Source organism: Polypterus senegalus, chromosome 2 (genome assembly GCF_016835505.1).
Source record: "Polypterus senegalus isolate Bchr_013 chromosome 2, ASM1683550v1, whole genome shotgun sequence".
NCBI lineage: Eukaryota > Metazoa > Chordata > Cladistia > Polypteriformes > Polypteridae > Polypterus > Polypterus senegalus.
In genome coordinates, this window is record NC_053155.1 from 17,452,279 (window position 1) to 17,468,140 (window position 15,862).

At 36.5% G+C, this 15,862-nt stretch overlaps 1 protein-coding gene across 1 annotated transcript; it reads left to right on the plus strand.

The window, feature by feature from the left end:
* The first annotated feature begins 838 nt into the window (after positions 1 to 838).
* LOC120524282 (olfactory receptor 8H1-like) lies at positions 839 to 1,783 on the plus strand. The gene has a single exon (XM_039746141.1). It carries the CDS (start codon positions 839 to 841, stop codon positions 1,781 to 1,783), a length of 945 nt encoding a protein of 314 aa, XP_039602075.1.
* Positions 1,784 to 15,862: the final 14,079 nt, after the last annotated feature.

Consider the following 15,862-nt stretch of genomic DNA (forward strand, 5'->3'; position numbering starts at 1 on the left):
GGTCATGTGGGTCTGCTGGAGCCAATCCCAGCCAACACAGGGCAGGGAGCAAACCCCAGGCAGGGCACCAGCCCACCGCAGGGCACAGGCACACTCACATCAAGCACACACTAGGGACAATTTAGAATAACCAATGCACCTAACCTGCATGTCTTTGGACTGTGGGAGGAAATCTAAGAACCTGGAGGAAACTCACGCAGACACAGGGAGAACATGCAAACTCTACACAGGGAGGACCCGGGAAGTGAACCTGGGTCTCCTAACTGCGAGGCGGCAGAGCTACCCACTGCACCACCCTTTACTTTATTTATTTTGCATTAATTGTTTGAGTTTGTAATACTCAGTAATCAATTTAATAGGCATTAGCAAGAAGGTATTTGTAGGATTCTCTGTTCTTTTTTTTTTGTTTCTGGAAAGGTATGTTAATTTAGTATTTGTTAAGAATATACAAGATTATAAAGTTGGAATATTTTTATTGTGCAAGATTATGTATATTGCAAATAGTTTTTTTTGTATGAAGTATGAAATGCGAACAATATATTGTAAATAGTTCTATATGTAATATATATACCATATTATGTTATGAAAAAAGGTCAGATGCATGGTGGATGCCGTAAGGACTTTGACAAGAAGCTATTTTCATGACACCCTCTTCTTTTTTTTGTTTCTGGAAAAAAAAGAGAAGTAAACTTCTGTTTCACCTCTTCATGCTTCATGGTTGACAAAATGCAGAGTAGGATGGATTCTAGTCGGTTACACAATACTGATGCTTTTCATATAAATATTAAGAATAATATTCTTAAAATTGTCTTCCATTTTACAGGATTTCCTCCTCAAGATGGAGAACCTTACCTATTCTCCGACAGAGTTTATTTTGGATTGCTTGAACCATTCAGAACAGCGGAGCTTCATAACTGCAGTAGTTTTCTTAATTTACCTGGTAACTCTTGTGGGAAATGTGCTGGTGATTCTAGTAATCATGCTAGACCACCAACTACAATCACCTATGTATTTCTACATTGGCATCCTCGCATGTATCGACCTGACTTGTAGCACCAACATCATCCCAAGAATGCTGTCTGCTGTACTCTTTGACCGAGTTGTGCCAAAAATAGCCTGCTTTGCACAGTTATACACTTTACATCACTTGGAGGTGATGCAGACGTTTCTACTGACTTTCATGGCATACGACCGCTATGTGGCTGTGGTTAATCCCCTCAGATATCCCTCAATCATTACAAACAGAACTGTTGCAGCTTCATTCGTACTGTCCAATATTTTAGGTTTAATCGCTGTTATACCATTTGTATTACTAGCTAGTGGTCTGCATTTCTGTCGTACAAATGTGGTGCCTTACTGCATGTGTGACCATGCCACAATGGTTCGCATTGCGTGTGTAGACTACATCACTTACCTCATTCCTGGCTCTACAGTGTGTGCGCTGTTCCTCTTATTCCCTTTAGGCACCATCATTTTTTCATACAGCAAGATAGTTCAGGCTGTTCTGAAGATCTCCTCAAAAGAAGGCAGAAGAAAAACATTCAGCACGTGTCTTACACACTTGATGGTTGTCGGCATATTTTATATTCCACTCTTCATTGCTTATGTCTTGCCATCCACTGGAACAACTGCTGAAGATTACAACGTTATCGCCATCATTCCCTGCATAATACCGCCAATGTTTAATCCAGTTATATACAGCTTCAGAAACAAGGAGATAAAGAAAGGCATCATAAAACTTGTATGTAAAAGGAGAATTGTTCCAGAATCAAACAAACACTAAGTTTATTATGACAAGTATATATTAAAATTATATTTTGAGGGACAGCCATGTGTATATGTGGAAGTGTTTATTAAATACGCCTGTGTTTATCATTTTGCCATCAGAGGATAGAAATTATATCCATCATTTTGCACTTATGCTTACGTATGACTAATAATTATGGGAAACTTAATTCTACTTACGTAAAGTGAAGTGAAGTTTTTTAAAAATCATACAAAAGTGCTCTTGACTCACCATGGCAGAAATAAGACAGTTTGATTTTTTTCATAAGTCATGGGGTTGTGCTGTTATGTGTGTAAAAGTTGACAGCCAATGACAGTCTAGCCAGAAGTACAAGGCATAAACAAGGAAAGAAGGAAAGTGGGTGTTTTTAACTATGCAAACAAAAGAAACACTTGTCTGTCTAATGTCAAGGGTCTGCCATACTATGTGAGAATGGAAAATCGAAAAAGATGGACCAAGATTACACCTGGAAAATATTCATACAGTCACAGTGCCCTCAGATTGTGCATTAATTACCTGTCATGAACATTTTCCAGTTCAGAGGATTCAGAACTTAGCCTGCAGGGAGAGCTATTAACACTAGAATTACCAAAGTCTACAAAAAAACTCGTAAATCCGGCCCACCTTAAATCCCTTCGCACTTCTCAGTCAGTGTCTTTTGTCTTGTAAATGTGCTGATCAAGACAAGCAGCAAGCAGCCTACTATTCCATCTCCCCATCGCCGCAGAACATACACAAAGTTCTCCCAGTTCCAGCCTTGATTATCTGGAAGTGAAGTGCTGGAGTTTTAGAGTGGAAATAAAAGACCGTTATTTGGAACACAAGCATTTTATGTGTGTTCTGTTTCTACAATAATCTTTGTAAACATATCTTTAAAACAGAAATGTTTTTCATATTTTAATAATAAATGAGAAAATGTAGGAATAAACTATAATGTGTGAAGCCTTAAGTCCAAAGATCAAATAAACACTTTCACAAAAGGTTCAACGATGATACAACAGCTTCCATGGCACAGTGGTAAGAACTGCTGACTTGTAATCAAGAATCCCCAAGTTTGAGCCTGACTGCCTTGTATATTTACCATTTTGAGTAGTGAGCTGCTCTTATTGTTAACTTAAAGAGCAGATAAATTTAAATATCTTTGATCGGTGGTAGGCCAAGAAGGAAAATTAGATGCAGAGATTGCAATGTTCCAATAACCAGTCAGAACAATTTCTCAGTTGTGAATTTATTTCAAGCTTATTGGAAATAACAGGTGTTATATAAAGTCAGTCCTTAAACTCATGAGTTGACTTTCCCCCGAACATTCCTGCAACCACCCACCAGGTGGGCCTGTTTAACTACCTGATTAATAATCCAACAGAGATAACTCATAGAGTGCAGTATGGATGTAACAATTGGAAGAAGATATCAGGAGTATCATGTGATCAAAGTATTAGGATGAAGGTTAAAGGTAAGGTTTTTAAGACAGTGGTAAGACCAGCAATGATGTATGGAGCTGAAATGTAGCCAGTAAAGGAAGCGCAAGAGAAAAAGTTAGAGGTGGCAGAAATGAGAATGAGTTGATGGATGTGTAGAGTCACAAAAAAAGAAACAACATTAGAAATGAGACAATCGGAAGTACAAAAAAAAGTAGGAGAGATATCTAAGAAAGAACAGGAAAGTAGGATGAAGTGGTATGAACATGTGATAAGGAGAGACAAAAAATATGTGGACAAAAGAGTGATGGGAATGGAAGTACAGGGGGAACAGAAAGCAAGAGAGGCCGAAGCAAAGGTAGACAGATAAAGTAAAAGAAGATCTGAAGGAAGAGAGGAGATGTAGGACCGAGCTGTTTGGAGAAGTTGGTCAAGCACATCAACCTCACATAGAAGCGGGAAAAGAGGAAGAGGAAGAAAAAGAAGTCCTGTCATTAAACAGAAAATTTGAAACTATACTGACAGGTCTCAAGGACGTCATGCAATCTGCCATCTGCTACAACTCTTAGTCATATAATCTGGGAAATTCAAGGCAATGAGATTCAGCAGCTTAAGTAATTAAGGGTGGCATCATCTTTAACTAGAAGTCATGTAGTATGATGCCAGTCTAAAGGTTGGTATGCAAGGTAAAAACAAATAGCCATTCAAGTTAATTGCACATATGTAAGTGTAGGTCTGTGTTTCTTTCTTGAAGACCCCATTCATTTTCTCTTTGTTGTTCTGCGTGTCATTTTTTTTTCCTAAGAAGGCTGATATTACACACATCCTCAATAAAAAACACGAAATTCACATTCATTAACAGAGCACCACATAGATTATGCTGGTCTGTACCAAAATCCTCCATGCAAAGAAATTGATTCCTTTTATAGATTTAGGTGTGCTGAATCCATTTCTAAAAGCAGAGTTTCGCTACTACAAATCGCTTTCGAGATATCAAATATAGCATAAAACACTGATTTGAAAAAATGGTTGATTTTTTAAAAAAGAATAAGCTACGTTAGTTTTATGGTATACATATTTTTCATACTCAGCCTATTATTAAAAGTATATTATTTGTGCTGTAAAATGGTAGTCTTCCTCATTCTTAATGTTAGTTGAGGTTGAAACAACCATTATTTAATAGAATATATTAGGGGATTACATTTTGAAACATATGTCACTAGCAGTCCTATATGAAATTGGCCTCGGATAGCAGAAATGATAACTGCATCGCTATGGCAGGGCTGACTGTATGAAATCCAAGGACTGATGTGGCCAAGTGAGGAGCTGAAGTTGTGTGATGAGGACATCACATTTAAGAAACCGAGAGGATGATGTATTGGCCTATTTTGGAGATCAGACAGCATTGTCTAGGCAGACCGCAACACCACTAGAACATCGAGTTATATTTTTATTTATCTTAGCTATTTAGATGACTCATGAGATGGACTCGGACTGTATGAAAGTGTCTAGTCTGAGGTTTGGTGCTAACTGGTAGAGTTGTAGTGTCAGCAGATGCTATGGGTCCACCCAGTCTCTGTTGCTATTCTGTCAAAAAAAGCAAAGTCGTTTATTAAGAAATACAAATATAAGTAAATATGAGTCTAGCAAGGCTTTTATACTGCAGTGATTACATTGACTCTGCAAATAACAGCAATTCTGTTGGTTAGAACATCCTTAATTATAAGATGGGAATCGTCCACCAGAAGCACTTTTAGCTTGAATAAGGAAAGGCAAAATTAAAAATATGTAAAATTATGGAAGTTTGTAATGTATTGGTATGTTCTGAAATAGTTTATTCATTATACTGTATTTTCGATGTATTTGTAGTCTTTCGCCATGCAAGAAACTCCATCAATTGGCTGTGTCAGATGTTTAATGTAGCCAGAACTAAAAAAAATGCTTAACACAAAAATTCTGTGCTGCATATCCAAAGAAAAATCTTAGTTATACTTATTTTAAGTAGTTATTTTAAGGCAAAAAATTAGAAACAGTGGGGACACTTGTTGCTCCAATGAAATGTTACCATTTCCAAGGCTATTATAAGTTGATTTCATTTGAAACATTTAAGATGGAAATTATAATTCCTTTTTATTAAAAGTAAGCAAAATTAAATGCATCTTGCCTGAAGAAGGGGCCTTAGTTGCTTCGAAAGCTTGCATATTGTAATCTTTTAGTTAGTCAATAAAAGGGGTCATTTTGCTTGACTTCTCACTACATAAAAAGGAAATAATAAAAAGTCCCTTCAAACACATAATATATATAATACCCAGGACTACATCAATTACAGCAGGGGCTCTTAAACCTTTTAATCTGAGGCCCCAAATAAGAAAATTACTGAGACCAAAAAAGAAGATTATTACTATAATGACAGCAATGCTGTACATAAATAGATAGCAATTGCCATGTTATTAAAATAGTGTTTTTCTTCCATTTAAACTTATTTCTCACATAAATATCAATAAAAAGTCAAATTTCCCCCAGATGTATCTATCTATCTATCTATCTATCTATCTATCTATCTATCTATCTATCTATCTATCTATCTATCTATCTATCTATCTATCTAAAAGAAAAAGGCAAGAAAACATATTGTTAATAATAATTATCACTCAAATGGAATGGATTCCTTAAGTATATCACTGCCAGTATTAAGCTTTAGTAAAGCTGAGGAAAATACATTCTTTAAAATGGGTGCTGCTCAAGGATGTGTTGATTTTGAAAGGACAATATAAATGGTACCTTAAATTAATTGTTTGACTAATGGCAGCAGATAAGGAAGAAAGTGGTAAAAATATATAATTAATGTTGTTTGATTGTCTTAAATAACTCTTTCTTTTTATTAAATAACATTTTTCAAAGGAGCTCCACTGTTGAAAATATATTTTTCTGAGTTTGCAAAGAGTCCAGCATTCCGGTTTTAATTTATAGATTTTATAAAATGCATAAACGTTTAAGTCACGCAGCTAAATTATCACTTACAAAGTTGTATTTGTTATTTGTATATTATACAGGTGGCAGGATGAATGTTTAAAAAATAATTCTGTGAACACTGATTTGAAATGATTAGTCCTACCAACTGATGTTGTACTGAATTGTCAAGAACTCTGCTCTCCATCTCGTGTGTCCCTTTTGATATTTTCTGGTGTTCTTATTCAGTTCTTAATGTCACAACAAAATTGTTTTTCACACCACCAGCAGATTGTGATTTATTAAACCGCTTTAAAATAGTGATTAAAGTGATTAACTTGATGTAAAACTTGCTAGAGATTTAGGCTATAACTGTGTACGTGGGATGAGGCTCTGAGAAGTTCTTCATGGCTACTGAAACTGCTTTTAGCATACACATCTGCTACTAACACTTGACATCTGCATGGGGCTAAAACACACTCCTAAAATATAGGCCTCTATCCTTAATACTTCCTAGTTGAATCCAAATGTCCTTACTAAGATGTGGCTTATCTTCCAATTGAAAAAGACATAAGCTGATAGATAGGTAGATAGATAGATAGATAGATAGATAGATAGATATGAAGGGCACTATATAATAGATAGATAGATAGATAGATAGATAGATAGATAGATAGATAGATATGAAGGGCACTATATAATAGATAGATAGATAGATAGATAGATAGATAGATAGATAGATAGATAGATAGATAGATAGATAGATAGATATGAAGGGCACTATATAATAGATAGATAGATAGATAGATAGATAGATAGATAGATAGATAGATAGATAGATAGATAGATAGATAGATAGATAGATAGATAGATGATCTGAACACACACCAGAATGAGTAAAAATGAAGTAAAGAGAAAGAAAATTTCTGACGTGGCAGTCACAGAGTGTCATTATACAAGTGTATTGCTGTTGGTATAAAGGAGCCCCAGTCGTGTTTCTTGAAGCACTTCTGCTGAATAATTTGTTAGCTGAAAGTCCTTGGTGTTAGTGTGTCAGAGAGAGGATGCACACAATTTTTCATAATGGCACTCAGTTTCAGCTATGAACTCCTGGGGGTCCAGAGTGTGTCTTATAACAGAGCATGCCCTTTTAATTAGCCTGTCAATTCAGTGGGTCTCTCTTGAAGTGATGTTACCAGCCTAGCTCACCACCACCACCACCAACAACATTTATTTACATAGTATATTTTCATAAAAATGCTATAGCTCAAAGTGCTTTACAAGATGAAGAAAGAAAGGTTTTTAAAAAAATAAAAATAAGATTAGTCAATACTAAATAACAGCATAGAAAATCCTACTGGCCATCACAGAGTTATAGAAGCTGTGGAGGATGTCTCCTAAGGAAAAACGGCCTGCTCTGCCCTTTCATCTATAGATCCTCTGCTTTACGAGACCAATCCAACTTGTCCTTAATATGGGCCCCCAAGTATTTGTAACAGTGAACCACCTCTCCATCCTCTCCTTGAACAGTGAGTGACCAGACATAGAGGCTGTTCAGTGAAAGTCAATAACCAGTTCCTTTTCCACCTAACTACTATACTCAGTCTCTTTCCCCCTTATCAATACTCCCCATAAGTGCAGAATTTCTGGCAGTGACTTGACCAAGTGTTATATTTATAGTCTGAAATGTACAGAGTGAATAGAAAAATAGACAGGACTGTTCCTTGTGGTGCTCCATGTGTAACAATCTATGTTGTAGTTATCCCCATCATTGTTATTTAACCAGGTTTCAGATATTTCTGAAATATCGTAATTACAGTCTGCTACATACAACTCCATCTCACTTGTTTGATTTGTTTAGAAATTAGGTGGATAGGCTTCTCAAGCTTTGCTGGGCTGAATTGCCTGCTCTCAGTAAAATTTTTAAAAAGTTATAATTATGGTTATCGGTAACTAGAAATTGATCATTATATTCTTCTCTGCTTTCTGATGAAACATCAGAGAACACATGACTATGCATATTGTAGTTTGTAGCCATTGGTGGGTACTGAACACACAAGCTTGACTTATAAAGTCTGTTCTTTATCTACCACACTATACTATTTGTCTAATAAACAATTTAACACAAACAAACGTAGGCATTTATCAGATTAATGTAGAAGATTCTAAATATCCAGATGCTGTGCATTTCATAACTTCTGGGTAAGTAATATTATAAAATCAGGCAGTCCTGGTCTTCATTGACCTGAAGGCATTTAAAAGGTAAGAGTAACATATGATGGGTCAGGGGAGATCTTAATTGGCTTATGTTTCAGTCTGGGAATGCAGAGTGACTATATGGTGGAGAGATGGCCACCAATTATTTTATATTCGGTGCACACCAGTCCATTCCCTTATACTGCTTCTTGACCTCATGCAGTATGACAAGTGTGGTGGGCTGCATAAAGAACCAGACTGTAAAACCCCAAGGTTGCAAGATCAGTTTCCACCTCTAGCTCACTGTATGACCCTACAAAATAATGATAGGGATGGTTAAAGAACTTTCAGAAACGGACATGTAGAAAAGGGTTACTGCTCCTGTGACATTCTGACTATCTTTAACTGACACAGAACAAAAACACATCCTCCAGTGAACTTTCTTGACCACAAAAGATGTTTTGACCTCCCAAGTGCTGGAACTGGTGGTACCTAAGAACGTGAAATTCTCCGCTCTGTTTATGACCTGGACTTTGATGTATAAAGATTAGAGTCATTTTATAATCTCTTAAAGTCCGCTAACCATTCCTCTGTTTTCTTGACATTTAAATCCAGATTATTCAGGCCTATGGTCAAAATTTAAGGCGAGATTACGTTGGTTTGGACATGTGCAGAGGAGAGATGCTGGGTATATTAAGGTATATTTTGGGTATACTAAGGATGGAGCTGCCATGTAAGAAGAAAAGAGGAAGGCCTAAGAGGAGGTTTATGGATGTGGTGAGAGAGGACATGCAGGTGATGGGTGTAACAGAACAAGATAAAGAGAACAGGAAGATATGGAAGAAGATGATCTGCTGTGGCAACCCCTAACGGGAGTAGCCGAAAGAAAAAGAGGAAGAATTAAAGAAAGAAATGTCCCCTAACAGGACAAATCAGTAATTAGGCAGGAGAAAAGCTGTTCATTATATCTTTTAATTACTCCTCAGCAAAATGCCTTGGAGGGAGCGTTCATCAAGAGCAGTCTGCTACAGCCTGGTCAGAATGGTCAGAGAAACAAAGGATGAAGGTACATGTTATAAACTGTTGAATTTACATACATTGTCAATCAATGCATACATTTTACTCTGGATGGTTTACACCCAAATGATTTATCTTCTTATATAATACACCACCATGGCTGTCCGTTTGTCTGTCCTGGATTTTAAATCATCTGTCGCTCGCAAACCATTTGACCTATTGACCTGAAATTTGGTACACATATACTACATGACTTCTACTGTCTGCTTTCGGGGTGAAGATTTTTATTTTTTTTATTTTATTGTATTGTAATCATTCCATAATAATAGATCAATTTTTACAAAAAATAGGATTGAAAACATGTCGCCCCCCCACCCCTAATGATTTTTATTATTTTAATTTTAATTTTATTTTATTGTAGAATCAACTCTCGGCAGCAGGCCGGCCGTGCGGCACATCCGTACGGGCGACATTCTCATCCCTACCAACTTCAACGTCACTTCCTCTACCTCTTCGTATCTTAAATTATTTTTGAGGTATATTGAAGAATTAAGTGCTAGCTTAAGTGAAAAATTAAGGAAAACATGCTAAGTAATTGCAACACAAACACTGATTTAATCAGTTTTAACATGAAAAGATGCCGATGAAAGAAAAGAAGCAGCGGGCCGCTTGGGTGGAGAAAAGAAGAGCTGCTCAGGAAGCAGCAAGCACGTCAACCTCTGAGCAAACAAATGCTAAACGTACAGAGAAAGAGTATGGAGCTTATAAGTCAAGTGTATTCACTGCATGTTACTGTGCAGTCTGCCGCTACTGTATAAAATAAAAGTCTATTATATTATATTCTGGTTCTTCTTCTACCTTTTCAGATGAGCCACCACCCTTGAAATTTCTGTGCATGTAACAATTCTCCATACTTGTTCCTTATAGTACGTACATCTGCTTATTTCATCCTTCAGTATATTTTGTATATTACATCAGCCTTTCTTCTGGCACATTCTTTATTTACTTGACCATTTCAGTATTTTTCCTAAACCAATCTTATATTTAAGTGTACATTTTGATGTTTACTTGACACTTATTTGGTTTCCCACAATCATTAACCCTTTATGCTATTTCTTTAAGATGTTACCCTAAAATTACTCTTCCACAGGCCGCACCATTTGACCAGAACTCTTACCTTATTCTTGTGCACAGACTTGTGATGAGACCCATAAAAGTAACGTCATTACCATACCTCACCACTGTTACAGAATTGGCAAGTGAAATACAGTTGTGAAAAATACTTCATGACAAGGTAGGTGGGTACAATTCTCTGGCACACCTGTACGCAGGGTGGAGTGCCCACCAGCTTCACCACCTGCTCCCTGTCTAATGTCCAACAGGCACAGTGGAAGTTGTGCTAAACGTCGCTCAATCATGCCATCCACTTAATTTAAAATATTAAATCTTTTTTTATTTTTTATTTCAAGGTATCACAAAATACTACATATTGTGGTCTCCTAAAAGGAGGGCATGCAACACTTTTAATTGATTTTTTAGTTGCCTCAGCCAGACCCATTATTTAGGATAAGACTAGATAATTTACTTTAATTGTCATTGTAATGCATACAAAGAATATCTGTGTGGTAGCAGTCGTCTAACCGAATAATAAAATACACCACACAATCAACAAAAATACAAAACCACCAGATACCAGATAATGCAAGGTTGTACAGTAATACATACAAAATACATATTTAAAATAATTAAAAATTGCTTATATTTATTTTATTATAATAATATTAATAATAATATACTTTTATTGTAATATTAATTTTTTGATAACTCAACAAATTTAGGATAGGATAGACAGACTTAATTATCAAAGAGGGGAATTTGTTTAGTTACACTGTGCTGTTGTGTCTGATATTTTGTGAAAAAAAAAGACAACTTGAAAAGAGATTTTATCTTTCAGAGTCCTTAATATAACGTTTACAATCAGTCATTTTGAGTAAGCAGACAGCACCTAAGGACACAAAGTCCCTGCAGTGTTTTCACTGTTGCTCTCAAAGGAGTTTGTTAGTTTCCATTTAAATGCGTAAAACTGCTGAAGCCTTTATTTCAATAAGAAAGCAACCTCTTTGAGCAGGTTGTACTAACAATAATTAAGCAACGTTTTAAATGACTAACTAAATGTCTCGAAATTCGACACAACAAATTCACCAGCGTAAAACGATAGAAGTGAATACATGGGCCGACAGTGTCACATATGCAGAATTTTAAGAGTTACATGGACACTATAATAGTTAGCTTAACACTTGCAATTTTGCTGTGCAGTGTAAAAATAATGCAAATCACTGTGAGTTTTGATTTAAGTTATGCAAACATAAAGCCAAAATGTAAATCTGATTAAATGAAGTTTTAATGCCAAATCCCTGCTGAAGGATTTGCTTCAACTCCAGAAAAGAAAATACTGGGAAAAATTACTTTTACTTAAATTAAATTACATAGAGATGTGTTTTTGATAAACTGCATTACCTATCACAAAGATGAGAAGGAGAAGGATCGATAAACATGTCATGGATTACACCTAAAAGGTAATTTCATTCATTGTTGGTTACAGTAGATGGAGTAAATTAAAAAAATGTGTATATGTTTAGATCACTAAATTTAATGTGACATCTTAAAATTTGTAACTATATTAACATGTTATATTGTACATTGCTTGGCAAATTCCAATTTTAGTTCCTGTTTAATAAATGGCCGCTATGTAGTTGCACAAATACCTCAATCAGTTACCTCAGGGTCAGCACTAATTTTAAATATCTCCCTGCAGGTTGTCAGGGCATAAATTACAAATGAATACTGTGAAGTCAAATCAGTCAAAAAGACAAAGAGTTAAACAGCTACATGCAGCCTAGACATGCAATAGATGGAAACAATAGATAGACAGAACTTTATTTGTCTCCAGGGAGAAACTTGGCTTTATACAAAGCTCTTTAAAGAAATAGATAGATAGATAGATAGATAGATAGATAGATAGATAGATAGATAGATAGATAGATAGATAGATGTAAAAGGCACTATATAATAGATAGATAGATAGATAGATAGATAGATAGATAGATAGATAGATAGATAGATAGATAGATAGATGTAAAAGGCACTATATAATAGATAGATAGATAGATAGATAGATGTAAAAGGCACTATATAATAGATAGATAGATGTAATATGCACCACCACAGGGCACACACACACACACCAAGCACACACTAGGGACAATTTAGGATTGCCAATGCACCTAGCAGCTGTTATTTTAAATGATATTTAATATGTTCATTTAAACCTTTACAAATTAGTATTCAGAATTTGTGTTCCTTTTTGCAGCATTTTACATTTCCTATGTGATGGAAAACGTCACTTTTGCTCCATCTGAATTCATTCTGGACTGCCTGAATCATTCTGATCACCGAAGCCTCATCACAGCCATTCTCTTCTTTATTTACTTAGTGACTGTTACTGGAAATGCACTGGTAATACTGGTCATCATTCTGGACCATCAGCTACAAACACCTATGTATTTATACATCGGCATTCTCGCCTGTATAGACCTGATTAGTAGCACCAATATCATACCAAAAATGTTGTCGTCCATCCTTTATGACCGAGTGGTACCAAAGGTTGCCTGTTTTGTGCAGTTATACATTTTACATCACTTGGAGGTGATGCAGACGTTTCTGCTGACTTTCATGGCCTATGACCGCTATGTGGCTGTCGTAAATCCCCTGAGGTACCCCTCCATTATTACAACAAAGACAGTCTTTCGCTCTCTTCTGGTTTCCAGTGTCTGCGCATTTTTCCTTATTGCTCCTTTTGCATTTATCTGTGTTAGCTTTCCCATTTATCGAACAAATGTCTTGCCTTACTGCATGTGTGATTATGTCACCATTCTTCGCGTCGCTTGTGTAGATTATGTTTCCTATTTAATTCCTGGCAGTACGGTAAGCGTTTTGATGCTGTTTTTCCCTTTGTCTGCAATTCTTTTTTCTTACAGTAAGATCGTTCAGGCTGTGCTAAAAATCTCCTCGAATGAAGGAAGGAGGAAAGCATTCAGCACGTGCCTCACACACTTGATGATTGTGTCCATATTTTATGTTCCTCTTTTTACTGCCTATGTTTTCCCATCAACTGGAATAACTGTTGAAGAATACAATGTTATCGCCATAATTCCCTGTATAATACCGCCAATGTTTAATCCAATTATATACAGCTTCCGAAACAAAGAGATGAAGAATGGTATCCTAAAACTGCTTTGTAAAAGGAAAACTGTTCCTGAGTCAGACAAACACTGAGCCTAACATCAACAGCATGCATTAAACTGTCAATTTAATGTGTCATATTTGTTTGTTTGTTCATGGTAGCATTTACGGTCATTTTTTAAATGAATTTGAAAAACTGGAAATTATTTTACAATAATACTTATTAATTTTCATTTCTCATCTTGCCCTTCTTGCACAAATGTTTTGTACAGATGTAATGTGAAGGGTATCATTAGTATGTAGGTAAAAATCTTATTTTCTGCTCAATCCCAGTAATACTTACTAGACTCTCACATATTTATAGTAATTATTTAGTCAGCACAGTAAGAAAAGTGATAAAGTGGAAAAACTAAAATACAGCGTATCGCTTAGCTGTGAATTAATCCAGCAACTGTGCTTCACTGTCAGACATTTATTCATTTATTTTCCTTAGCATATGAATCCAGTTTTCAAAAAACATCTTATTAGGTTGATATAACTATATACTGATTTTGATAAATTTTTATTTAATTTACTACCTGATTGGACTGATGCTTAACCCTGCAGGCCATAGCAAAGGAGAGAACTCAAATAAAATGGAATGCCATTAAAACAAAGCTGCACATCCTCTCTCTGAAATACCAACACTAAGCACTTTCAGCCAACAAATTACTCAGCAGAAGTGAGTCGAGAAACACTACTAGGGGTCCGTCATACCAACAGCAATACGCCTATATAATGACTCACTGTGATTGGGACTGCCACGTCAGAAATTTCTTCCTTTTTAATGTACTTCCTTTTTAGTCATTCTGGTGTGTGTTCACGATTCAAGATTCAAGAGTCTTTTTTGTCATTTCATCCATATACAGTAGTACAGCATACAGTGAAATGAAACAGCATTCCTCCAGGACCATGGTGCTACATAGAACACAGGACAACGAAGAATCCACGACACATAGCATATAACAAGGTGCATGTGAGTCAAATGTGCAAACATGTGCAACCATGTGCAACACTGCAGAGCAGAACACATATATCAGATATCAGATCGGTCCATGAGTGTTCAGGAGTCTGACTGCTTGGGGGAAAAAACTGTTACACATTCTGGTGGTGAGGGCCCGAATGGAGTGTAAACAGTGAGTGTGGCGGGTGTGTTGGGTCAGTCACAATGTTGATGGCTTTGCAGATGCAGCGTATGGTGTAAATGTCCAAGATGGAAGGAAGAGAGACACAGATGATCTTCTCAGCTAAAATAATAAAAATTCTTTGCATTTATATAGCGCTTTTCTCACTACTCAAAGCGCTCAACAATTGCAGATTAAGGGCCTTCCTCAAGGGCCCAACAGAGCAGAGTCCCTTTTGGCATTTACAGCTTTTGAACCAGCAACCTTCCGATTGTCAGTGCAGATCCCTAGCCTCAGAGCCACAACTCTGTCTTCACTATCTGTTGTAGGGCTTTACAATCCCTGACCATGCAATTTCCAAACCAGACAGTGATGTAGTTGCTCAGGATGCTCTCTATGGTTCCTCTATAGAATGTTGTTAGAGTAGCTAGTGGAAAATGGACTTTTCTCAGCCTACGCAGGAAGTAGAACCACTGTTGGGCTTTCTTGGCTAAAGAGCTGGTGTTGTAGGAGCAGGTGAGGTTCTCTGTCAGGTAGACACCCAGTAATTTGGTGCTGTTGATGACCTCCACAGTTAAGCTGACAATGTTCAGTGACAGATGGTCACTCTTAGTCTTCCTAAAGTCAACAATCATCTCCTTTGTTTTGTCTACATTCAGAGACATGTTATTGGCTTTACACCAGTCTGTTAACTGCTGCACCTCCTCTCTGTATGCTGACTCATTATTGTTGCTGATGAGACCCACCACAGTCGTGTCATCAGCGAATTTAATGATGTGATTAGAGCTGTGCACTGCTGCACAGTCATGACTCAGCAGTGTGAACAATATGATATATGATAACAGGTGAGGGGACGCTGGCGCACACCTTTTGCTGCCGCTCCTCTCTGTTAACAACACTTTTCCCAAAATTTGCATTAATTCTACACTTTCTTACGCTTTTTTATTTCTTTTATTATACGTATAGTTCGTGGATACAGCCAACTTGAATTGCATGAATTTGGCTTAATATTTACAGATTTTATGTACTCTACTTTGACTGGGAACAGCTGAGTCTATGGATCACGGGACAAGACCTCCGAACATTTCTTT